The sequence below is a fragment of the Bos taurus genome, chromosome 19 (assembly GCF_002263795.3).
Source record: "Bos taurus isolate L1 Dominette 01449 registration number 42190680 breed Hereford chromosome 19, ARS-UCD2.0, whole genome shotgun sequence".
Classification (NCBI taxonomy): domain Eukaryota; kingdom Metazoa; phylum Chordata; class Mammalia; order Artiodactyla; family Bovidae; genus Bos; species Bos taurus.
The window spans coordinates 39,163,768-39,189,794 of NC_037346.1; the positions used below are offsets into that span (position 1 = coordinate 39,163,768).

Sequence of the window (26,027 nt, forward strand, 5' to 3'; positions counted from 1 at the left end):
TGTGCGCCACATCTGACTCCAAGGTTAGGGTAAACCTGGCTTCCTCCTCCAGGGAGGAGGAGAGGGGAAATCTCAGGGAAGGGACACAGGCCCCTCCTCCTCTCCTACGTCCCTGTGCAATCCAGCCCCAAGCCCTGTCACTCTTCCGCTTACAGCACTCATCCCTTCTACTCAAAGCCTGGTCCAGGGAATAACAGCACTGGAAGCACCTGGGAGCTTGTTGGAAATGCAGAAGCTCAGGCCCCACCCCGAGCTGCTGAGTCAGAATCCACATGCCAGCAGATCCTGGGTGATTTCACGTGCACATTCAAGTTTGAGAATCGCTACTCTAATCCACCACTTTCCCGCCCACCCCTCAGCTCCGCCCTGGCACAGATCTTCATCCTTCCTCCATCAAGAGAGAGTAGTTAGTACTATTGCAAGAGTCTGACCCTGCCCACCAGGCTCTCCCTGCCCCCAGTTCTTCCTTTGATCCCCCAGTGATTCCCCACAACCCCAAACCTCTGTGCCTGCCAACCTTTCAGCTTCAGCTCTGCTTGCTACTCTCAGGCCTGGACCCAGCTGAGCAACACCAAACACATACCTCCAGGCATTGGTACATGATGTTTCTCCCTGGAATGCCCTCTCTCACTGGCCAGGGAAATGCAAGACTCCAGTGAAAAGCCCCCTCCCATGGGACGGACTTCCTGCCCTCTCAGGGTCTCCTGCAGAACAGCATTTAGCACCTGCCTCCTGTTTCTGGTTTACACACTGGGTATGGCCTGGGACAGATTACTTAACCACACTGAGCCTTAGTGTCCTCTTCTGTAAAATGGGAATAATTACTGTATCCACCTTCTGGACTTGTTGCAAAATTATAAAAATTAATACATAGAAAGCATTTGGGGTTGTTCTTGCCACAAAGTAAGTGCCTGATAAACACAGATGTTAGTATTATTCTCCTACTACATTTTCAGCTCCTTGAAAGTAGTCATCTCCTTATCCCCAGCACCTAGCACACGTGTGCGTGCACACTAAGTCACTTCAATCGTGTCTGACTCTTTGCAACCCTGTGGACCGTAGCCCACCAAGATCCTCTATCTATGGGATTCTCCAGGTAAGAATACTGGAGTAGGTTGCCATGCCCTTCTCCAGGGGATCTTCTGGACCCAGGGATCGAACCTGTATCTCTTATGTCTTCTGCATTGGCAGGCAGGTTCTTTACCACTAGCGCCACGGGGAAAGCCCTGGCACACAATGGGCACTTAACAAATATACAAGTGGCAAGAATGAATAAATGAATGAGTGACATCTGCTGTTTCCTATTTGGGTTTCTGCTTCCCCTGTGAGCTCACAGGCTTGGGGAGCACAGGAACCCCATCTGCATCCCTCAGGGCTGCACCCCATCTCAGCACAGCCTGGCTCCTGCCACACATGCTTGGACAAAACGTGCAGGGGCACAACCCTCTGCCTGAACTTTCTCATCCTCCCAGTGTGGTCCTCTCAGCAGCTGTGGGAAAATCCCTGGATGCAGTCCTGCACTATCCCATCTTTCCTGAGTGGCCAAGGGTCAGGCCAGCACCCCGTTTCTCTAATAGCCCACCCACAAAGATTTTCACTCCCAAGCACCTCCCTCATCAACCTGAGAGTTCCTGAGGCTGGGGCTCCCCTCCTCTGGGCTCTTTGCAACCCCCTACCTGCCCCATACCTGAACCTCTCCTCCCACTGGGCTCCGTTCGGGGGGCTGCCTTCTGGCCGTGGGGGGTCTTGGGGGGTTTGTGGTCCGGGGTGGGGGCTGGGCCTGGGTGGGCCTTGCTCGCACAGTCTAGGTCAGGGATGGCCTTCAGCAGCTCCGCCTGTGTCTCCTCCAGCAGCCGGTTGATGTCCTTGGCGCTGTACTGGGTCAGGGCTGCCCGCTTCTCCTCCCAGTCCCGCTCAGCAGCCTTGAGAGGAGGGCCAACAGTCAGCACTGAAGCAGCTGCCCTGCTCCTGGACTTCTGGGGCCTCAGCCACACATGCAAGGTATGCAAAGGAAGCCTCCCATTTGATCCGAGCCTCGGGCTTCTCTTGAGTATTACATGCCTTTGCTGCGAGCCTGGAATGCCACCTTCATAACCAAGTACTCTCAGGAGAAATTTAGACCTGCTTTTAGACATTCTATTCTGTTTCATTGAGCACATAATCTTTTCTTGTACTGCCTTGATTATCACAGGTTTATGATATGCTTCCCTGACTAGCAGGACTGATGTCACCCTCAGTATGCTTCTCAGATTGCCTTGTTCCCCAGGAACAAGTCCCACGTGTCGGCACTGGCCAACGTAGGTCGGTGGTGAGAATGTGTGAGCCTAGCCCCAGCCCCCCCATCCCGCGCCCAGCACCTCAACAGACACAGCCTTGTCCATGCTTCTCTTGCCAGGAGTGTCCAGGCCTTTGGTGGGGTTGCCCGCCTTGGGGGCTGGAGGGGCCCCCTCGGTTGGCCCACTCAGCTCATGGAGGTTCAGCGGAGGGCTAGGGGGTGGCATTTCGAAGTCTAAGCTCTTGTTGAAGTCCGTCTCAGCCGTCATCTTCTTGGGGGACTGACTCAGGAGGTTGCTGGGGGGTGGCCACACACCCTCGTCCACTTGCCTGGGGTGGGAGAGTTGGGAGCAGCTGTGAGGTCAGCAGGGTCGTGGCTCCCTGGGAGGGAAGCCTGGCATGGAGGAGGCGGGGTGTGAGGGGGGCTCTGGGATCTTGCCGAACAGATGGAAGGGCCTGGGGAGGGGTGACTGCATCTGGGAAATGGGAGCGCCAAGCCTGCAACATGCAAGGGGTGACAGGTCAAAGTGCAGAGCCAGCCAGCACACCGCTGACCTCTGCGGGGAGTTGGGATAAGGGATCTGGGCCCGGTGTGTGACCCCATGGGAAATCGCAGGTCAGAGATAGGAGGTCAGGGATAGAATGACCTTCGGATCTGGGCCAGGGTGTCCGTGACCCCCCGGCACCGCTTGAGTAGCCCATCCAGGCGCTGGGGCTCCTCCTTCAGGAACTTCACTGCCTCCACCTCCACACGCAGCACTACCCGCATCTTGCTTTGCAGGCCTGGGAAGTGAGCTGAGGCGAAGGGAAGGAGTGAGCGGGAGGAGAGAGCAGCTCTGGACAGCTGGGAGGACAGGCAGTGGGGTGGGGGTACAATGCCTGGGGTGGGGCTGGGGGTGCCCCCAGGCTCACCCTTGAGTTCGGTCAGTGTCTCCCCGAGCTGCTTCAGCACCAGCGCCTTCTCTTCCAGCTCGGGCCCGGGCACCAGTCGGTGGTTGTGGGACACATCCCTCTGGATCTTCTCCACCGACTTCTCCAGGTCACTGCAGTCACAGAAAGACCTTTTCAGCCCCTCTGGCCCCAGCCCAGCCCCCTGAAACTGAACAGCTGGAAACAAATCAGGCCACTGGTCAGATCAAAATTAAAAGCCATCCACCAGGCCACAAGCCAAAGTGAAATCAGAGAGCCAGACCTCAGAGATGAGACTTCAGAAACACTCCGTAACAGGTGCCCCAGGTCCCTGTGTTGAAGTTCTCATCTTTAGCAGTATCAGCCAGAATCTCCCTCCCTAGGACTCACACCCTCTGATTCTCATTAGCCAAGGACACAGCAGAGAAATTGGCAGCTTTTCAAAGAACTGGAGGCAGGTGCGTGTGCTTTTTTGGGGAGGCGTCCACCTTTTCTCAAATGATCCAGACACTCAGCCTCTTTCCCTCAATGACAAAGCTGCTTCCTATTTTCAGATGGCTTATGCTGAGCTTGTGTCATTTTAACACCCTACATCTTTCTGAAATGTAAATCAGACCAAGTCACCACCGCCTGTGTTGAACCCGAAATGGATCTCGACATTCTGAGGCTAAAATCCAAACTCTTTAAGTGCAGCCACAAAGGGCATGGGGGTAGTAGCTGAAAATTTGGGTCTGGAGTCAGACAGATCCACATTCCAACCCGCACTCTGCCTGACCCAGAAGAGATCTTGGAGAAGTTACCGACTGTCTCCAGATCTCAGCTTCCTCATCCCCCAAAAATGGGGATGGTAAGAGTTCCTCCCTCCTGGGGCCACTATGAGGATTAAATGAGCTAAAAGCAATTAAATGAGCTAATGCATGGGGTCAGTCCCTGGGGGCTGCTCTTATTTCCTCTCTAGCCACATCCACTTCCTCCCCATCTGGTTTGCTTCTATTTCCAACCATCCAGAATTTCCCTGAGGTCCTTGTATGTGCTGCTCTCCCTGTTGGTCATTCTTGTTTGCCACGCTAGGTCTCCATTGCGGCATGCAGGCTTAGTTGCGTTGACCAAGGATCAAGCCCAGGCCCCCTGCACTGGGAGTGTGGACCTTATCCACGAGACCACCAGGAAAGTCCCTCTCCCTGGACTTCTATAATGCCATTTCCGCTGCCCGGAACACTCCATTACCACCACCTCCCCACCCCCCGCGCACACGTGTGACTAACTCCCACACATCCCCAGGTCCCAGTGGGAAACTCTCCCCTTACACTTGGTGTTAGGGGTCTGCTTCCTGCCTGGAGCTCCTGTTTGCTAGGCTAAGCAGCTCTAGGCAGAAAATAAGATACCCTGTCTTTCTGATTCATCTCTGATTCCCAGCACCTGGCATGGTGCCTGGAGCAGAACAGAGGTCTGGTAAGTAATTCTGGAAGGAATGAATAAGTGAAAGAAGGAATTACTGCCCAGGTAGGTCATCCCAGTCCCGCACCTGAGTTACTGATATCCCTGACCCACATGCAGGACGTCACATACATTCCTGTCAAATCCCATCTGTTGGAAATCAGCTCAACAATCCAGGGAGGAACAACTTTTGAATCTCAGTTCTACCATCCAACAGATTTGCTCCCCCTCAAAGCTCTGTGTCATCAACAAATCTTATCAGCATGCTTTATATATCTTCATCCAACTAGTGGGTGAAAAAACAGACCACACTGGAGCCAAGGCCAAAATCCTGTGCGTCAGCACCACCAGTTAAAGAGGGATCTTGTACTAAGTGCCTACAGCGTGCCAGGCGCACATTCAGCCCCTCACTTTATCCTCACAACAAATCCTGGGAGTGGGAACCATTATTACCTCCAGTTTACATACAAATAGTAGCTCAGAGTAAGAAACAGAGGAAAACAATAGAATGGGAAAGACTAGAGATCTCTCCAAGAAAACTAGAGATACCAAAGGAACATTTCATGCAAAGATGGACACAATAAAAGACAGAAACAGCAAAGACCTAACAGAAGTAAAAGAGATTAACAAGAGGTGGCAAGAATACACAGAAGAATTATACATAAAAGCCTTAATTACCCAGATAACCACAATGGTGTGGGCACTCACCTAGAGCCAGACACCCTGGAGTGCAAAGTCAAGTGGGTCTTAGGAAGCATTACTATGAACAAAGCTAGTGGAACAAATAGCTCCAGTTGGGCTATTTCAAATTCTAAAAGATGATGCTGTTAAAGTGCTGCACTCAATATGCCAGCAAATTTGGAAGACTCACCAATGGCCACAGGACTGGGAAAGGTCAGTTTTCACTCTAATTCCAGAGAAAGACAATGCCAAAGAATTTTCAAACTGCTGTATGATTCAGCTCATTTCACGTTAGCAAAGTTATGCTCAAAATCCTTCATGCTAGACGTCAACAGTACATGAACCGAGAACTTCCAGATAAAAGGTAAAGGAACCAGAGATCAAACTGCCAACATCCACTGCATTATAGAAAAAGCAAGGGAATTTAAAAAAAAATCTACTTCTGCTTCATTAACTACACTATAGCCTTTGATTGCATGGATCACAACAAACTGTGGAAAATTCTTAAAGAGATGAGAATACCAGACCACCTTATCTGTCTCCTGAGAAACCTGTATTCAGGCCAAGAAGAAACAGTTAGAACTGGACATGGAACAATGGACTGGTTCAAAATTGGGAAAGGAGTACATCAAGGCTGTATACTGTCACCCCACTTATTTAACTTATTTGCAGAGTATACATCATGTAAAATGTTGGGTTGGGTGAATCACAAGCTGGAATCAAGATTTCTGAGAGAAATACCAACACCTCAGATATGCAGATGATACCACACTAATGGCAGAAAGTGAAGAGCCTCTTGATGAGGGTAAAAGAGGACAGTGAAAAGTGAAAGTCACTCAGTCATGTCCGACTCTCTGCAACCCCCTGGACTATACAGTTCATAGAATTCTCCAGGGCAAAATACTGGAGTGGGTACCCTTTCCTTTCTCCAGAGTATCTTCCCAACACAGGGACCAAATCCAGGTTTTCCACATTGAAGGTGGATTCTTTACCAGCTGAGCTATCAGGGAATCCCTTGATAGACAGTGAAAAAGCTGGCTTAAAACTCAACATAGAAAAAACTAAGATCATGGCACCTGGTCCCATCACTTCATGGCAAATAGATGGAGAAAAAGTGGAAACAGTGACAGACTTTATTTTCTTGGCTCCAAAATCATTGCGGATGGTGATTGCAGCCACGAAATTAAAAGATGCTTGCTCCTTGGAAGAAAAGCTATGACAAACCTAGACAGCATATTTAAAAACAGAGACATCACTTTGCCAACAAAGGTCCGTCTAGTCAAAGCTATGGTTGTTCCAGTAGTCACATATGGATGTGAGAGTTGAACCATAAAGAAGGCTGAGCATCGAAGAATTGATGCTTTTGAACTGTGGTATTGGAGAAGACTCTTGAGAATCCTTTAGACTGCAAGGAGATCAAACCAGTCAATCCTAAAGGAAATCAATCCTGAATATTCACTGGAAGGACAGATGCTGAAGCTGAAGCTCCAGTCCTTTGGCCACCTGATGCAAAGAACCTACTCAATGGAAGAGGCCCTGATGTTGGGAAAGATTGAGGGCAGGAGGAGAAGGGGATAACAGAGGATGAGATGGTTGGATGGCATCACCGACTCAATGGACATGAGTTTGAGCAAACTCCAGGAGATGGTGAAAGACAGAGAAACCTGATGTGCTGCATATGGGGTCACAAAGAGTCAGACGCAACTTAGCAACTAAACAACAAGTAGCTCAGATACTAAACTACATTCCCCAGACTCCTTTGCATGTAGAAGTGCCATTCAAATAAGGTCTAGCCAATGTAATATGAGTGGAAGTGGTACATGCTGTTTCCAGGTCTGGCATCCTAAAATCCTCCCATGTAGGCTCCTCTGCACTCGTTTCCCCTTCCTGTTGGCTGAAAATGACCCTGTGGGTAATCTTGGAAGGCACATATTGAAGACGTGCCTTATTGGAAGGCATTAGCCTGGGTCCCTGAGTGACTGCAGGGAGGAAAGCCACTAAGCCCCCCTTAGGCTCAATTAGCACCTCAGTCTTCTGATCGTGCACTCTGCCAAAGTTTGGGGGCCCATAACCTGAGCAGGCTCTGTAAGAAAGTCCAAACCAGCGCAAGTCTAGACATTGGGATCAGAAAGTGGTGGGGCTTTCCAGACCCAGCTTTAGTTCTGGAACAGTTGAGAGGTGAGGATCAGGGCAGAACCAGCTACAAAATGTGGGGTGGCCCAAAGCAAAATAAAGATTTTGCCCCTAGTATAAAAATTAAGAATTTCAAGATAATATCAGCAGAGCATTGAACCAAGTACGGGCCCTCACAAGCATGGTGCCCTGTGTGAATAACGGGTCACATGCCTATAAAGTTGGTGCTGGGCTGGGCCATGTTACACTCCAAAGGTCAAAGGTCTCAGTCAGTGGAGGCTGCCTCTAAGGGCAACATCTAGACAACGTGCTTGACTAGAGCTACACATGAGTAAACCAAGCTGAGTGGAGCACAGAATCAGCTGTAACTTCCAGCAAGATGCCAGGGCAAAAGGAAGGGGTAGAGTGAAGCTGAGGAAGTGGACAGAGGCTGGTAAGCTAAGGAGGGGGTAAGGATGGGCCAGCAGGAAATTAGGCAGGGAGGCCCCTCCCAGTCAAGCCAAAGCCACTGCAGCACCAGTCCAGATTCCCCCCAAAAAGCCACCTTCGAAGTAGATGGAGAACCCTGCCAGAAGCTATGTATCAGCCCCCAAGCTCTCTAAAGTGAGCAGTCAGAGCAATGGGTTTGATAGCAGGGCAACGCATAGAGAGACTGTGTATTCCTGGAGAACTGAGGCCCCAGGAAGCTGAGGACCAGACACTCATATGACAGGAACATAAATACATTCTTTCATCCTTCCTGCCTCCTCTGTACTTTTATATTTCCTTTTATTTTCCTTTAATGTCTCAGTACAGTTCCCTTTGAAAATTCCAATCCAGTTCCTCTGTGCTGAATAAAAAAGGGGGAAAAGAGGACAGGTAAGTTAGGTAAATGGAATTCCCTGGGTGCGGGGGCAGGGGGTGGTAGCCATCCGTCTACTTGGAGATCTGACCGGAGCTGTCACTCAGCTTTCACAGCAGGGGTGATGCAGTTGACTGCCACACCAGCTTATTTCCAAGTGGGATGGCCCCTTCTTTCATCTCAACCACAAGGGGTCATGGCAATCTTGCCCTGTGCATCACTGAAATGCACATGGACCTCCAGGCTGTGTGGGCTCCAGGCTGTGTGGGCTCGAGGCTGAGGAGCAGGGACCCTTCTCAAGGAGCCCCTTGCAAGTGATACAGCCAATTATGACTTTGGTGAGGAAGCCGGGTTCCTCTGAGCAGTCTTCCTTGGTTCTGAGTAGTTGACCCGTAGGAGCCAAAGCCCCCTCTGGAAAGAATTGTGAAAAGCTTAACCTTGGGCACAGGTGACGAAGCTGAAGCACGGGGAAGGGCAGAAACTGCTCTGATTGCCCAGCTGCTCAGAGCTGGAGCTGGAGCTCGGGCCCCTCATGCCCTGTGCTGCCAAGAGGGAGACCAGGCAGAGGAGCAGGGTCTCTGTCTCAGACCCAGGGACTGACCAGGGAAAGCTGCAGGGGGCTGGAGCTGCTCACTCAGTGGATGGACAGCGGAAGGCAGCCTCTCCTTGCAATGGTGCCAGACAATCGAATCTTGGCCAGACAGCTATTTACTAAATTTGGATCAGAGGACTGTCTTCTGTTAACCCTTCCATGTCTAAGTCTTTGGGGGCAGGGTGTTCTCTGTTCCTGGAGCCCTGTTTCAGCAGCAGTAGGAGGGGAGGAGGGTTCTCCTTGGCTGTATCTGGTCTAAGAGCGGGTGAGGGTGGCAACGGTGACCAAGCTGGCCCACTGGAACACTCTACTCGAGGATCAGTATGCAAGGATCACAGGCCAGAACGAAAGCAGGCAGAGGACAGAAGTGAAATTTGGCATCTGGAAACATGAGAGTAAGGCTGCAGACGACGGGGAAGCCAGACCTTGGACCATTAGGGAGTAAGACCACAGCAAAAGCAGACATCAAGCCAGAATAAAAGAAAATAGGACTCCTGCCAGATGGTCAAAGATTTGTGGGTCACAGAGACATCAGACCACAGAGGAGATGAAAATCAGGCTTCAGAACAGAGCCACGACACCTGGGAGTCAGAAAGAAGGGAGTTGTGCCTCCCCGTGTCGGACACGACTGAAGTGACTTAGCAGCAGCAGTGATACCAGGTTGCAGGCCACCGAGGCCGCACTCCCAGCCCTCCCCGCAGCCGCTGCGCCCAGCCTCACTTGAGCTGCTGGGTAATGAGCTCCTCGTCGTTGAGGTAGCGCAGCCGCTCCTCCTCCACCAGGGTGCGCTGCCGCTGCAGCGGGTCCTCCTGCCGCCGCGCCGCCTCCGACACGCGCATGCTCAGCTCCGCCTCCGTGCCCTTCAGCAGCGCGCGCAGCGACTCCAGGTTCTGTAGCTGCGGGACGCAGATGGGCCGGTGGACGGGGGTGGGAGAGAATGGAGGCGTGCTGCGGGGAGAGGGCTGGGAGGAGGCGGGCAGAGGACAGCCCGACCGCGGGGCGAACTCCACGGACGATACTGCTGCTCGGCTGCGGCCGTGAGCAGCAGCGAAAGGGTGGGGTGGTAGGGGTCACAGGCCGAGGGTTACTTTCTGGGGAAGCATAGAGGCAGGAGGAGAATGGCTTGGGGATGGTGGAGGGAGACAGGAGTGCCAAGTTGGGCAGTGCGGAAGGTGCGGCTGCTTGGCTGTGGCAGTTAGCTGCAGCGAAGGGGTCGGGGGAAGAGGACAAGGTTTCTGGGGAAATATAGAGGCCGGAGAATGGGGTAAGGGATATTTGAGGGCAAGAGATGACCCTAACAGGGCCCTGCCCACCTTGGGACTGCAGGGCTGTGGCTTCGATGAAGGACTCAAGCACTGTGGTTTGACAGAGTTTCCTTGGCTGGGACCGGAACATAACTAACACTTGAACCTAGTTCTAAGGCCGAGTTGAGGCAATGGTGGGGGTAGCCGAGATCTTACCCATTGCCCAGATGGCAACTCTCTGCCCCTTCTCCAGCCTGTCTCTACTCATTATTCTCACCTGATGGGCCCTGGGGCACTCTCGAGGAGCGGGCACAGGGATGCCAGGCTCCTGACTGGTAGGACCATCTGCTAAGCAGGTCAGGCTGGGGAAGGCTGTATGGGCTCAGGAAGGTAGCCCTGAGGGGATCTGGGGGAAAGGCTTCCGCCCAAGGGAGGGGAGGGGGAAAAAGAAGGGGAGAAGGGAAGGAGCTGGGACTGCTCTGAGGGATACTGACAGGAGGAGGGGGCTCAGTGGGGTACGCTGGGGCTCCAGGAGGGCGGGAAGGATTCAGGGAAAGGGAAAGAGGGCACGCTGAGGGGGACACGGGCCAGGGGTAGTGGCTTGGTGAGGGAATAGAGATTCAGCGAGGTGACGGGAGTTCGAGGAAGGTTTCGGAGAGCAGCCCAGTAAACGGCGAGGGACTCGGGATAGGGCAGATTCTAGGGAAGGAGTTTCGGCAAGAAGGTGGGTTCTGGTAGGGCGGGGTTTGAGGGGGCGGGGCCCCGGAGAGGTGGTGGTACCTGGAGCTTCCGCAATTGCTGAAGCTGGCTGCGCAGGTCATTCGTGCTATTTTGTAGGCCACGCAGGTGCAGCTGCATCTGCAAACGGTTGATGGCAGTGGGCTGCCCCGCAGGGGTGCTGCTGGCCGGAGGCGGGGGAGGGCCGGACACTGGAGTGGCCCCGCTGCTCCGGCTGCCCGACCCACAGGCTGCAGACAGGGACCACAAAGATGGGAGAAAGGGAATAAATCGTGAGCTGGGAGAGATCGGGGTAAGTTCTTTCCCACTCGTGGCCCCACACAGTACCCAGGGAGAAGCGTGGCTCTGACTCCCTGCCCCAACCAGTGGTCGTCAGCCTTTCTGAGGAGAGCAAAGCACCAGGCGAGACATCTTGGGCTAAGGTGACTACTCATTTACCCATTGAAGCCTGGTGTTGTAGCCCCTTTACAGACTAGGGAAAGACCAGAGAGGCTAATAGAGGGCAAGCACCTCTGGGGGAGGGAGAAAGGGTCACTCACGTGCTGAGGGGGTGGCTGCTCCATTGGAGCCTTCGATCTTCTCACTGTGGTACAGGGAAAAGATGGCCATCATGGGGTCCAGGCTGGCCCCAACCGTCAAAGCTGGGTAAGACTTTAACGTAAACTCCTCCAGTCCCCTGGTCTCAGGATGGCGTCCCCAAGAAAGGAAGGGATTCACCCCCAGCACCATGATGAGACATGGGCAGAGCTGAGCCCAGGGCTCTTGCTGCTCACTTTCCCTTCCTCTTGCCCCAACCACAGGCCTTTGGCAGTGGTGTTGGGAAAAGAACCTCACCTGGGGGTCTCAGGCTCTGAACCTCGCAGTAGGGCACTCTGCACCAGGCCTGTGAGGCTGGCAATTTGCTTCTCCATGGCCTCCATGCGCTCCCTAGGGAAGACAGTAGCCTTGATCAACCCCATCGCTGGGCATGGGGTCCCTCCTGCCCAGCCCCCCTCTCCTAAGATTGATAATTAGAGGAAAACCATTTCCTCCTCAGCGCATAGACAATTCAAAGGGCCTCAACACCTAAGGATCAAATCTACAGCCCTCCCACACACATAACTTTGGAAATGCCCTTCCCCATTTGACAGTCACCCTCTCCCTCTCCAGACTCATCTCTTCATCACTAGCTCCCTAATGGGCCCCACCCAGGCCTCTCTGGACCTCTGCACATGTATTCCCCTTGCTAGGCACGCCCTTCTCCCTTCCTCTTCTCTGAAGTCATCCCAGAGTACCCAACTACCTTAGGAGTACACCCTCCCAAGGGAAGAACAAGTTTTTTTGTTTGTTTTTTTTCACTGTGTCTCCCCCACTAGACAGGGCAGGAGCTGGGTTTGCCCAATTTGGCATAAACAGTGCCCAGTGCAGTGCCTGGCACACAGGCCACAAGAAAGCTATGTGAATGTATCATTTCTCCTCACCTCTCAGTGGTGCTGCTTGAGGGCAGAGGGGGGCAGGTCAGTGCCATGGTTACCTCCTCCAGCCTTGCACCCTTAGCAAGAAGCTGGATGATAGGCAAGAGTTCCCCAACTCGGAGGCTACTTAAAGAAATGTGCCCCTCTCATCCCCACTTCTTACAAGCACCCCCTCCCCAGTGGACTTCAGCCGGCCTTGTGCTGGACAGCTCTCATGGTGGCACGTTTTGTGCCTGAGCAGGAAAGGCATTAAATAAAGAGTTGTGCTCTAGCCTCAACTCTAGTTGGGGAAACTAAGGCTCAGGGACCAGATGCAAACCCAGGTCTCCAGGTCCCTTGTCTGGGGCCCTCTCATCGGTCCCTTGGGGCTGGCAGATGAAATGCCTGCCCTGCCGCAGCCAAGATACTCTGGTGACCCCTCAAGGATACTCCGGGTCTAGAAGGACTCCCGGGTCTCAGACAGACTCTGCCGTCTCCCCTCTCCCCACCGTGCAGCCCCGAGCCTCGCTAGCTCCCTCACCTGGTTTCAGTGTCCTTGGCTGGCGCAGGCGGCCCGAACCCAACGAGCGGGCGCTCCCCAGGCCCGGGGAAGAGCTCGGGAGGGGGCGCTCCGGCCGTCGAGGAGCCCCCGGTGCTGCGGGTCTTGCCTCCGGGGCTCTCGGCGAAGACCGACGAGGAGCCCGAGTCTTTGCGGAAGGACTGGCGCACCGGCGAGCCGCGGCTGGGCGGCCCCGAGTAGGGGCTGTGCGGCGGCGGGGGCCCGCCGGGGGGAGCGGTCACGTCGGCCAGCTTCTGCGGCGACGAGGGCGGCAGGCGGAAGCCGTAGCCGTCGCCGTAGAGCGGGCCGCCGCCCGCTGCCTTGTACAGCGAGTCCTCCAGGTCGGACTGCAGCGCGGCGGCCGAGTAGGTGCTGAGCGAGCGCACCGAGCCGCGCTTGTACAGGCCTCCGGCGCCCGGGTAGGCGAACGGGTCGCCGGCGGCCGCGGCCAGGCTCAGGCGGCCCTCGTGGAGCAGCCCGTAGGGGTCGGCGTAGAGGCCTTCGCCCTTCACCAGCACCATGCCGCCCGCCTTGCCCGCCAGGTCCTCGTCCGGCTTCACATCGCGCCGCTCCAGGATGGCGCTGGGGCTCGGGCTAACTCCCGGGGCTGCGGGGGCGCCTCCCAGCCGCTCAGCCGCGTGGTGCACCGGGCTGCCGGCGTAGGAGGGCGGGCGCCCCCCGGCGTACGAGAGGCGCGAGCGCGACGGCGAGCCCGACGGCAGCCCCGATGGTAGCCCCGGCGGCGGCGAGCCTGAGGCCAGGTGTGGCGCCGGCGACAGGTTGTTGAGGCGCCGCGTGGGCGACGACTCCCGCGACGCATACACCATCTCTCTCTGTGCAGAAGACAATCCCGGAACCCCACGAGCCGGTCACAAAGGGGATCCCTTGCCTCCCGCTTAAGGAGCCAGCAGCTCCTCCCGCCCTCGAGACGCTGAGGAAGTCCCTTCTGTTCTCTGCCTTTCCACCCTCCTACTGCATCTTCGACCCCTTTCCCGTCAGGGCTCCCAGGACGGAGGAAGAAGTGGCAGAGGGCCAGGCAACAGAGAGAGGAGCCATCTCCAGCTCACCCCATGGTGGGGGATGGAAAGCAAAGAAGGAAGGGGCGGTTCCTGAGAGCGGTCTCCTAGGATATTTAGAGGCAGATTTGAGAAATCCTGATCTGACCAGAGGGAAAGCGGCAGATGAGGGGAGGGACACCTCCAGGACTCCACAATTAATGAAGGCCATCCTCTGCTTCAGCCTCCACGTTCCCTTCTCCAAAGCTGGCCCTGGTCCCTGATGACAAGTGGCTAGACTGCTCCTGGACCCATCTGCCCAACCTCCTCCATGCCCTGGGCCACCCCAGCCATACCCGAAGGTCCCCGTTGGTGAGGTGTGAGCCAGGGAAAGCGGCGTAGAGTGGCTCCTTCCTATAGATCTTGATAATACTGCGATCCTGGATGTCCCTGGGGGGAGGAAGGGGTGCAGAGGGTCACCATCCCCCAGCCCTGCGATGAGAGGGGGCACCTCCAGGCAAAGGGGAAAGGGGTGGCAAGAGGGGCCGCAAGCTCCAACCCCTTAACTCCTTGGCTGCCTGCCACCAACACACAACCAGCATCTTCTACCCCGTTTACCTCGGCCTCACGAACTGTTTTCAGTTTAGCTCAAGCCAAGGCCAACCAGCAGGGGTGGATGAGTTAAAGGGAAGGCGGTGGGGCCGAGATGACCGAAGAAGGGGCGGGCTGGTAGGGCTCCGGGAAGAGAGGTAAAGGGGGCTGAGGCTAGGTGAGGAGGCGGCTGGGGAATGACCTGTGGCTTCGAGACCCCCCTCGGAGGAGGAGTAACGGGGAGCCCACCCCATTCCCCCCGGGGCCACGCCCACCGGACGTCCTCCAGCTCGTAGAAGACGTTGCGAGCCTCATCTTTGATAAGGATGGCTGTGTTGGGCGACTTCAGCATGCCCATGGTGAGCTTCTGCGGGAACATGTGCGCGATGAGTGCGTGCAGCGTGTCCAGGCTGCTAACCTCGTGCGTGATGTGCACGCGCCGAGTCTCCTCCCCGAACTGCAGGAACAGCACCCCTGCAAAGGAGACGCCACCCTTGGTGTCGGGGCCGCCACCGCCACCACCCCGGCGGCTCGGGGAACCTTCGGGAGTCCCGCTGGTCCCGCAGAGGCAGGGTCTGAGGCCGGACGCCGCCCCGGAGTGCAGGTGCACCCAGGCACTCCTCATGCTGCCGGCCTCTCAAGGCACCCCAGGCAGGCTGGAGTCCGGGCGAGGAAATGGAATTGCGGGCCGGAGCAGTTGGGGCAGAAACTGAGAGTGAGGGGGAGAGATGAGGGAAGCGGGGAATGAAGGAATGGGGGGCTGCTGAAGGGGGTGGGAGAGGGGAGGCTTAGAGAGGGAGAGAGGGACAGGGAAGGGGGTGCGGAGGCAGAGAGAAGTGAGGGAAGAGAGGTGGAGAAGGCGGGTGAGAGAGCAGCTGAGGAGGGAGAGGCCCTGAGGGGAGGAGATTGGAGGAGGAGGGGTGGGCGGGAAGATGGGGATGGGGGAGGGGAGCCAGAGTCTCCCTAGAAAGGTGGTTGAGGAGAGATGAAGCGGTCAAGGGGAGGGAGAGGATGCCGGGATGAGCAGAACAGAGGGAGGAGCCAGTGGCCAGGAGGGAAGATGGACAGGCAGTACCTGGTGAGCGCAGCTTGGTCTGGCTGGCTGAGCGGGAGAGGGGCAGGCTCTGTCGGAAGCGGTTCATCCTACTGAAGCCTAGGGGGAGCTCGGCCTCTGACATGGTCTCCAGTGACTCGGCCGAGGCGTACGACAGCTTGGCCGCCTGGTCGGCCAGCCCAGGCTGGGCTCCCTGAGTGTGGCGTGAGCTGCGGGTCTGCGGGGATGGGGTGGGGCGAGACAAAGCAGGCATGAGCCCCTTTTGCTCTGCCCATTGCCCCTATCCTGGCCTGGGGAGCCCCAACTAGCCAGAGAGAGACACACACACACACACACACACACACAGGAGAGTCTCCTGGATTTCAGACTTGTGTGACTGCAGGAGAGTTCCCCAAACTCTTGGGGCCTTGGTCTCCCCAGGATACCCAGCAGGTAAGGACTGGGCAAAGGACTCAGGCACCCTGGGAAGCCAGACAAGAAACCATCTGAGCAGGGAGCCATGGGCACGCCTGCTATTTTAAGCTTCCAAAGAACAACAACACAAATTTGTCACCGAGGTGAGCAGCAGAATCGTTGAGCAAATTGGGGCATTAGTTCCAGACATTAATTAAGCGGCGGTTTTGTGAGTGATGAATTTATCCTTCATGGAGTTCAGAGGGTTGGGGTGGGGGTGGGAAACAGGGTCCAGGAAGAAAGCAGAGAGCTAGGGGCCCTGGGATCCCAGTTCTGGGAGGCATGGCCCCTCACAGAGCTGGGCACAATGTCCTCGACCTAGGGTGACTGGAAGAACCACCCCAAAACCCCCCAAACCAGTTGGACCCCAGTTTCAGACTACCTGCTTAGTACATGCAGTGCACATGCTCAGCCCACACAAGCACATGGCCTAAGTGTCAGGCCTCAGCCCCTCCCTGCATGGCACATGCTGCCACATGGCCAACGTGCCTGGCTAGCCGCCCAGAAAGGCCTCCTCCAGTTCATCATAGCAGCCCTTGTCCTGAAGCTACAGCCGAGGGTGATATCTGCCTGGGGCTAGGGAAGGGTGTCACCCAATGACCATCCCCTGCCCCAGGGACAGTTCGATACCCTCTCTTTAGGAGAGGGGACACCCTGATTTCAATTGCACTTCAAGAATCTACTTTTGGCTGAAGGGCTGGAGCTCTCATTCAGCCACAGCTCCTTCCAGTCTGCCCCAGCTCCTCCCCTCAAACCTGGTTGCTATCAGAAACTCATTTATTTAAGGGAGAAAGATAATGAATCAGATCTACATCATTCTGTTATGCAACATTATATATATATGAGATGTATCACATATACATGTTATCAAGAAAAAGACCGTGTTGCCCAGTTGTATTCTTTTTATAAAATAATTTTTAACAACCACAAATCATTCAAAACCATTAACACTGGTTATCTTGGGGCTGAGACACACCTTTCTCTTTACTTTATACATTGCCTGGCTGTGTGAACTATATACAATCAGAATATATAATTTTTATATTTTTTGTTTTTTATAATTCTAGTGTCTTTTAAAAATATTTATTTATTTGGCTGTGTTGGGTCTTTGCAGCATGGGGTATCTCTCATTACAGCGCTTGGAGCTCTCTAGTTACAGCTCTTGGGCTCAGTAGTTGCGGCATGCCCGTTTACTTGCCCTGCAGCAGGCAGGATCTTAGTTCCCCAACCAGGGATCAGACCTGCGTCCCCTGCAATGGAAGGTGGATTCTCAACCACTGTACCACCAGGGAAGCCCTCATTTTTATAAAAACAAACAAACAGTAAAAGTGTCTCTAAAAAGGAATTATTCTCCTCCTCAGCTCCCCCCTTCCGTAAATCCTGATTAACCCCTAATTCATCTCCATCTTCCTATTAACTCAATTTAATGTTCCAATCAGATTAGCACTCTCAAAAGAGAAAGCATCTTCTTCTGATGAGCAATGTGCCCAGCGGTCCCCAAAGTGGCCTCAGAGCTTGGGGATGCTGCAGGTCAGATATGGGGACATTAGTGGGCATCCAGCTTCAAGCATAATGCTTTGATCAGTGGGTGGGCATGGGTCTGGGGAGGAGGGAGGCTGCGTAGGAACTGGGCCCACTTGGGGGATGCCTGGGCCCAGACTTTGGAGTCTGCAGTTCAGTTCTAGGCTGATCACCAGGGCTGGCCTGTGCCCCTCTCTTTCCTCACAGTGTGGGGAACCAGGCCTGGTCTGGTGGTCATGAGGTTGCCAGGCAACTGGAAGGTCAGTGGTTGCCATGCTAGTGTGGATGAGGGGCTACAGAATTCAGGCAAGATGAGGCAGCTAGTGAGGATGAAGAGTAGGGGGTGGCCACAGCACCTCAGGGGGACACAAATGAGTTGCCAATAAGAAGATGGAACAGGAGCCAGAATGAAGGGGAGTAGGGATCCTAGGGACTGAGAAGGCAGCCCCTTGCCCAGGGAACCCTGGGAGAAGACACACCCACATTCCCTGCCCCACCAGTTCCAGTCTCCATCCTGGTCTTCTGGGCTCTTATTCCATTCTCACAGCCTTTGTAGAAAACACTCTTGAGAAAAGAGAAAGTGCAATAGCGCTTCTCTCCAGCCCTGAGCCGGGACAACAGAGCAGAGAAAAAGTGAGACATCCAGAAGGACTTCCTGACTACAAGGGAGATGGGAAGAGAACAAAATAGTAATTCAAACAGAGCTCCGCAAAGACAGGAAAGGGCTTCCCAAAGATGGGAAGCAGTGAGCACTGGTCCTTGGAGATGCTCCAGGGAGGACCTGATGACTCCTAGTCAGACATCAGACGGAGGGAACCTTGAGCTGGGGTGATCAGACCAGGATCTGAGGTTCCCAAAGGCTGTCCACATATGGGGGCAGAATCACTTGGGAGCTTTTAAAAACACTCTCTCCAGGGCTCACATTCACTGAATCTGAATCTCTGGAGGTTAGAGCCTGGGGTTCGAGGTTTTTGACAGGTTCCCAAGGTGATTCTGAGTGGAGAATCATGTCAGCATCCATGATGCTAACAGCTAACAAAGTAAGGCTCCCCATGAGCCAGGCATTGTATTTAGGACATGCAGTCTCTTGTCCCTTCACTTTACATCAACTCTATGACGTAGATACTGCTCCATTTTATGGAAGAGAAACCAAGGCTCAGGGAATTTATGTAACTTGCCCAGGTCACTCAGCTAGTTAGTAGCAGACTGGAATTCACCACCCGGCAGTTTGGCCCTCGGCCACATGCACTGAGCCACTATGCGCTACTGCTTCCTACAAAAAGCCTATAATGCCTGACCCCACGAATCTACACTTCTGTGGTTCTCTGATTCAAGAACTTCCCTTTGGGAGGATGCATGCAAACAAGATGTTTGGAGCAAGATGGCACTGGGAGAGTCTGGAATGTATACCTCCCACCCCTGTCATGATGCCCAGGATTTGAGGAACTGGGGACCCCAGGATGCAAGCAGCAGGCTAACGTAGTTCAGTTCTAACTCTGGTGCCAAAGAAGATGGGGAGGTCCCAGAGTGTGCTCCCCCAGGGGTCAGCAGGATGTCCTTGGAGGGCACAGATTTCCAGCTGTGCATGGTCCGAACTCTCCAGAGGAGGCAGGAGAGCACCATCCTTGAGCTCAGTCCTCCACTTGGGCAACAGGTTTGGGGGGGGGGGTGCAGGGCTGTGAGTCTCTTGCCTGGCATGACCAGCTCTCTCCATAGTGGAAAGTAAGAAAGGGATGAGGGACCTATTGTAGTCACGGGGCCTCCTGTCTGGAGGGGCCTTCCTCCTCCAGGCTTGGAAAATGAAGTCTGAGTTCAGAAGACAAGGCCCTCAATAAGATCATGGGATCCAAGGCCCTCCCTCGGAGCCAGCTGTCTCTCCAAGCAGGGGGAAATACCTATCTCATTCCCAAATGCCCTTGTGTCTCAGGGTAAGCCTGAGCACCCCCCACCCAGATTCCCAGTAGGGGTGGCCCAAACTGCCACACTGGCTCCACAAGCCCCTGGCAGGCAAACCCAGGCTCTCTCAAAGCAGCAGCCCCAGCCTGCAGCCCCAAGGCCCACCACCCACACCAGACGGCCCCCTGCAGACGCACACCCCTGTGCAAAGCATGTGCAGGGAGGGGGGAGGGCAGGACAGCACATGCAGTTGTCACGGAAGCAGAAGCACCACCACTGACCTTGAAACTCCAGTAGTTTGGCTGCTGATGGAAATAAGAGAAGAGATGGTTATGTGGGGGCTGGGAGGGGAGAGTAGGGCCAGGGGTAGGTTAGAGATCCTTGGCACTCAGCATTCAGCCCTGGGCCCTCCACCCTCCCAGGAACAGGAAGGCAGCCATGCCTAGTACATCCCACTCTCTTTGGAGACCAGGGATGGCCCTGAGCAGGCTCCAGGCCTGCTAGTGGGGGAGGGGAGAACCAGTCCAGATGTTTCTAAGTCACGCAATCTAGTCACGGTAACAGTCCTCAGAGAGTTACAGGCAGGAAAAGATGCAGATGACCATGATATGAGAGCACGTGAGATGCTGGCAGAGATGAATCAGAGCTGCGGGATGAGAGAAATGGCATCTGGTTGTGCCAGCTGAGGGGAAACTTCCCGAAAGAGGTGGCATTGGAGCTGGGGCTTAAATGAGCAGCTGGAGGTTGGGAGGAAGGGCATGGGCAGAGGGCCTGGGGCAGGCATGTGCTGGGTGTGTTGAGGAGACAGTCCAGTTTGGTTGGGGCAGAGCCCGGGAAAGTAGCATATTAAGCTGCAAAGGGGCTGGGGCTAGAAGGGCACCCTTAAATGCTGAGCGAAAGAATTTAGACTTAACGAGGTGGACAAGCAGAAAGCATTTGAGTGAACCCAGGTGGGATGGGAAGTGGACCGCAGGAAGGTTGACGGGGCAGGGACTGGAAGAGGGAGGCAGGGAGCCAAGGCCAGGGCAAGGAGGCCTGTGTGACATGATGGACCCAGGTTTCAGGGAAAGTGGACAGATGCCCATCAACCCACAGCCCTGGGCAATGGATGGGAAGCCACGGGCAGCAAGGGATCGTCGGCGATGTCCTGTGGACGGACAGATGAGAGAGTAGGGCTCCTTGCTCCCCCAGAATGGGTGTGTTAGGTTTCTCCTCATTCACAATAACCTAGAGTCACCCTGCCTTCTCCGGAGACCAGAAGGCCCCTCCAGATGGCTAAGGACAAGGGAGGAGTGGCCCGGAGGCTGGGCTGGTTCTTGGCAAAGCTGAGGACACCCTGCTGACCGGTGCCAGCCTCAGCAGGGAGACAGAGGCAGCAGATGGCCTGGCCCTGGGGTGCCTGGCACCAGCAGATGAGATTCCCTAGGCCTCAGAGCCGCTGGCAGAGGAGAGGGACACCAAGGGTCCCTGATGGCAGAGGGCACCACGGTGGGGTGTCCTGTGGACCTGAATACTTTATGGCAGGGAGGAGCTGGAGAGGGATCCTGCTGGGAGGAGGCTTCTGACCTTTAGGGTGGGGATGATGCCACTAAGGCTGGGATGAAGAGGGTTACTCACCAGAACCATCCCATTTGGGCCACACCCCCACCCTTCCCCCCAGCATTGCCTCCAAGAGATGCAAAAAAATAATCACATGCCTGGCAGAGGAAGGGGACAACGAAGTCTGTGCCCTAGCCAATATCTAGAACCATCTATGGACACATGCCACCCATGGGTGTTGAGTGGAGGCGGGGGCGAAGGGCTGGAGTAACAGGCTCTAGCCACAGCTGCCTGTGGCCTGGGGAAGGGAAGGGGGAGCAGAGGGAGTGGACATGTGATCAAGACTGGGGCGGGGAGGCAGAGCCAGGCAGAGGGCAGGGGAAGGTTTATGATGAGAGTCATGTCTGCAGCCCCAGTGGTGATGGACGGCTCTGCAGAGAAGGCCGCCGTCCCTCATCCAGCTGCACGTCCCCGGTGTGCAGACCACCCACGGAGCTGCGCACAGACTCTCAGACAACCTCCCATGAGGACATCACCACAAACACACCCAGAGCAACAGACACACCCACAAAGGGACACAAACACTTGGAGAAGGGCCGGCCACAGTCAGAAACAAACAGAAACTCAGAGACAGAGATACCCATAGGTGGACCAACCCGCTCCATACAAACATGCACCGCCTATTCCCACCCCCACCCCACACCAGACACTGACCTGCTCACACACATTTCTACAAGCAGAATCACAGAGGCACCCCCCTCCCAGCCCTAGCCCCTAGGAAGTCACAGAAACACACAGAGACATGGATGCCCACTCACACATATGCATACGCATACACAACGACTGCAGAGACACACAAAGCAACGTGCGCACACACACACACACACATACTATGCACACACACAAAGAGAGTCACATGCCTCCCTCCCCCAACTAGCTGGGTCATGGTGCCTCTGACCACCTCAGCCACTGTACCAGGCCTATGATGTCCCAGATATCATGTGTCAGGTAGGACAATCATGTGTCCTGATGCAAAAGAAGCAGAAAATGCCCCTCCCCCACCCAGCCCCAAAAGTCAACATACCAGGCTCAGTATGCAACTGGTGCCCACCTCACATCTCTGGGAGCAGAAGAGGGATGGGTCCTGGCTACAGCCATGCTAGCTGTGCCCCCAACATGGGCCTGCCTCAGGCTATGCTAGGCACATCCCTGGGGCACTCAGACCTGGAGAGATCACTAGCTGGGCCAGGGGAGAGGACTGGGTGGCACCAGTGCCACAGGACGGGCCAGCCAAGCCCCACTAGCGGGTAGAGGGAAGAGTTGCTGTCTTTGTGCTTGGTGAACTTGGAGTGAGGCTGGGACCAGAGTCCCGGGACTCGGGCGCTGGCTGGTAGGGCACGCAGAATGCTGCCCCTCTGTCACCTCTGGAGAGTGGGGAGGATGGCCCTCTCAGGTTGTGCCCACCAGGGTGAGACACAGTCTCCTGGCAACTCAGTGTCCTTGGAGAGGAAAACCGTGGTAGGGAGAGGGCCTTGGGGATGTCGTGCATCCCTGTCTGGCTCTTTCCAGGGTAGTAAACCCCTGGGACAGCCTTGGGTGACTGAGAGGAGCAGAGGCAGCTCCTTTGCAAAAGTAGGGCTCTCCTTGTCCAGTCACCAGCACCCTTTCCTCTTCACCCTCTTCCTGGCTGTCAGCTCCTCCTGCCCTGGCCCATAGGGTGCCTGGTATAAGAGGGCCTCTCAACAAATATTTGGCCACAAATCATTGCCAAGAACTCAGGACCAGCCATGGGCAGGGGGGTGGGGTGGTGTATCTCTGCGTACTCTTCCCTGGCACCACTCTCCATCTCCTGGCACTCTGCACTGCTCAGCCTTCTAGGTCTTTTCCCTGGGAATTGCCCAGCACCAGAAACCCCTGGAACGAGGACAGAGGGCAGGAAGGGCCCAGGAAGATCTGGCTCCCCAACCCAAGGGTAAAGCTGTCTCCCTCCCCCAGACTCAGAAAGGGGGTGTCTCACCTTTCCAGAGGACAGTGAGACTGTGGGAAAAAGGGCTGCATAGGAAAACCACTTGAGGGTCATGAGAAGGGCTCTATGAGGATAACATGGAAGTCAACCATCTACTCTGTAGGGACCAGGCTTTCAGTAATATGGGATGGGAGCTTCCTGGAGACCCAAGAAGCAGTGCCAAGGGGTCCTCAAACTCCCAGGTGAGAAGAGGAACCAACTTCTTTCCTGCGGGGGTGGGGGTGGGGAGAAGGTGGGGAGCTAAGGAGTTAACACCCTGCCTCCTCCACCCTAGGCACCCTTGGGGGGTAGTGGTTCTTCTCTCCCCCTGCAGCTGGTCCTTTCTCCCCATCTCTTGCCCTGGGAGGGCGGGGCCGTGTCCCCTGGGAGCCTCAGCCCTGCCAGCTGAGGTCTCTCCCCTCCCCTGGGCAGACGTCCCCTGTAGGCTAGGTGAGTACATGACCCCTCCCTGACCTCAAGCCCCGACGACGACGCAGCCTCCGGAGAGGGATGGGACCCAATGGGTCGCACCCTAGTTCCAGTCCCTTGGATCCTCCGTGCAGCGCACACACCCACCTCTCAACTCCAGTGAACTCGCGTCCGCGTAAACACTCGCCCCCCGACCCCGCCCCAGGCTGGGGCTCCTTAACGCCCCCCGAGGTCTCCAGCCTCTCACCGCGACGCACGTGCCCGACTCCCCTGTGAACCCGGCGGCCTCCTACCCCTTTCCGGTGCAAAGTGTGGGTGGGGGGCGGGGGAGGTGGTGCTGCGGGACCGGCGCTGAGCCGGAGGCGACGGAGCACCCCGAAAAGGTCATGACTTTCTGAGGCTGGGGGAGGCGGCGCCAGCCGCATTTCGGGGTAGGGGCCGGTCCCCTGCGGAAAGCGGTGAACGCGATGGCAGAGGGGAGGGGGCGTTTCTCAGGGATCGGGAACCTCAGCGGCCTGCACGCCCCCAGCCCCAGACCACCCCTCCGAACCGGGTGGGAGGGCTTCCGGTCTCCGCGCCCCCGCCCCGCGGAACCCGAGGCGGCGACCCCGGCCCCCGCAGCCGCTCCCCCTTACCTGCGGCCACAGGTGTATGCGCGGGGGCCCCCAGCCCCAGGTCGCGCGTCGGGCGAGGGGAGGGAGGGCGGTCCCCTACTCCCACCCACCCGGACTCTCCCCTCCCCCGGCCGCCTCCGCAGCCGCCACCGCCGGTGCCCTTTGCTGCAATGCGAGAGCCGCCGCCGCCGAGCCGGCCCGGGCCCCGGTCGCCCCGGTAACCGCGACTCCACCTGGCGCGGCACGGCGCGCCGCCGTGCACATCCTCTCTCCGGCCCCCTCCCCGGCGCGGCCCCGCCGGCGCAGCCCCGCCGAGGAACGGCGGAGGCTGGTGGCTGCGTCGCCGCGGTCACCCGATACGCCGGCCCGCCGCCCGGGACTCGGGTTGCAGCAGGAGAGAGGGAGGTTAGACAGCTTAGTGGAAGCGGGGGAGGGGCTGCGACTTGGAGTCCGGCCTTCGGTCCCCTTCCAGGGTCGTCTTCAGGCCTCCACCCCTAACGATCTGGCCTATGGTAGCGGGGAGGAGAGTGGCCCGTCTCCGGACCCGCCACCCTCTGAGCTTACAGCCTCTCCCCACCAGGGTCTCCGCGGTGCACCGTGACCCTTCTGCTTCTCCAGTGATTCAATTCCCAGCCAAGCCTGGGGGACCTAGAGTGCCTAAATGTCCTCGGTGACGTCTGATCCTGCCCGACTGTGTGACTCTGGCATTTGCTGAACGTCTCTGGTCCTGCACTTCACAAAAAGGGGCCTCAGACACAGCCATTCGGAAAGAGAAGTTCGATAAGGACTAGGTATAAAGTGATGACAAGATCCCGTTCACAGCCACTATTCTCTGTACTTCAAAGCCCTGGGGTGAAGACCTCTTCAAGCTCTCCCCTTCCTTCCAACAGAGTAGATTCCAGATGCAGACAGGCCTGGGGCCCCATAACCTGGGACATCAAGTTCACCAAATCCAGCCTCACTTCCCTCCATCACTCCAACTCAAGACATTTCATCTGCTCCATTTGGGGCTCACACCTCATCCCCATCCCTGTCCCAGTCTGACCTCCATCGCACATGTGACCACTCTAGATGAGCCCATTCCACTTGCTGTGTAGCCTTGGGGGCAGACACATCTCTGGTCCCTAAGTTCAGTCAATACTGGGCCAAGAGCTGGGAAGGGCAATGAGCTGGGTGCCCTGTGAATGATGCCAAGCACGCCAATCTCATGCTAGACTTGAGTTACACACAGCTAAGAGTCCCTGCTCTGGAACCGTTTCCTAGGCTGTCACATTTTTCCTTCTCCTCATTCTCATTGAAAAATTCGACTTCCTGCCCTTCTCCAAGGGGAAGGAAGCAGGATGCACAAAGAAGAGAAACGGTTCCCTCTTAGATTCTCTGCCACAGTACCTCCTCTGCAACCCTCAAGTCAAGGCCTCCTCAGGGCTGCCCATGGCCTGTTGCAACTCTGACTGTCTGGTCCCTCCTCCCCTCTGGGGTTTCAGATGCCTGTTTTTCTCCCACAGAAATGTCCAGGGCTGAGCTGCAAGGCTGAGCCCTTAAGATACTGTCTCAGGGTGTCCCTGTCCATCTTCCCATCAGGGAAACTGAGGCTTGATGAAGAACCAGGCAATCAGTTCAGAACAAGTGGCTAGATGCCAAGGTTGTCTTCAAATTTTGAAATTAAGCATCGGACATAGCAAGAAGGGTGGGAGAGAGACATCATGAAGGACTTCCTGCTGATGAGACATCAGGGAAAGGCTGGGTCTACTCAGAGATGGAGGGCGGGTGGGGACAGCGAAATGAGATGGTCTGCAGTGGGGGTGGGAATTGGGCAAAAGAGATTCCTGAAAACCAGTGGGGGAGGGTAGAAGAGATATACTTCTGTTTAAAAGAGAGAAGAATTAAAAAAAAAATTTTTTTTTTAACCTATTCCCCTTCAAAAAAATTCCTTCCCCAGAGCCAAGCTTTGGCACAGGTTCGGGGAGGTAATTGGAGAAGGAAATGGCAACCCACTCCAGTATTCTTGCCTGGAAAATTCCACGGACAGAGAAGCCTAGTGGGCTACAGTCCATGGGGTCGCAAAGAATCACACACAACTGAGCAACTA

The 26,027-nt window shown here is 55.8% G+C and overlaps 1 protein-coding gene across 9 annotated transcripts in view; it reads right to left on the minus strand.

Moving 5' to 3' along the window:
* SRCIN1 (SRC kinase signaling inhibitor 1) overlaps window positions 1-26,027 on the minus strand; it is a 71,942-nt gene that overhangs the window by 17,227 nt on the left and 28,688 nt on the right. For 4 of the 9 annotated variants that reach the window (XM_015458812.3, XM_024980837.2, XM_015458805.3 and 1 more), the window contains 13 exons: window positions 19,633-19,656; window positions 15,503-15,698; window positions 14,703-14,901; window positions 14,193-14,286; window positions 12,824-13,674; window positions 11,684-11,776; window positions 11,389-11,432; window positions 10,892-11,079; window positions 9,588-9,763; window positions 3,187-3,317; window positions 2,922-3,069; window positions 2,358-2,604; window positions 1,688-1,922 (listed from right to left, as the gene is read on the minus strand). In XM_015458812.3, coding sequence (XP_015314298.1) covers window positions 1,688-1,922; window positions 2,358-2,604; window positions 2,922-3,069; window positions 3,187-3,317; window positions 9,588-9,763; window positions 10,892-11,079; window positions 11,389-11,432; window positions 11,684-11,776; window positions 12,824-13,674; window positions 14,193-14,286; window positions 14,703-14,901; window positions 15,503-15,698; window positions 19,633-19,656 — 2,626 coding nt within the window. Of the gene's footprint in view, window positions 1-1,687; window positions 1,923-2,357; window positions 2,605-2,921; window positions 3,070-3,186; window positions 3,318-9,587; window positions 9,764-10,891; window positions 11,080-11,388; window positions 11,433-11,683; window positions 11,777-12,823; window positions 13,675-14,192; window positions 14,287-14,702; window positions 14,902-15,502; window positions 15,699-19,632; window positions 19,657-21,974; window positions 23,912-23,959; window positions 25,984-26,027 lie in introns of those variants that run through there. The other 5 variants (XM_015458810.3, XM_015458809.3, XM_024980836.2 and 2 more) reach the window with 5 other exon arrangements.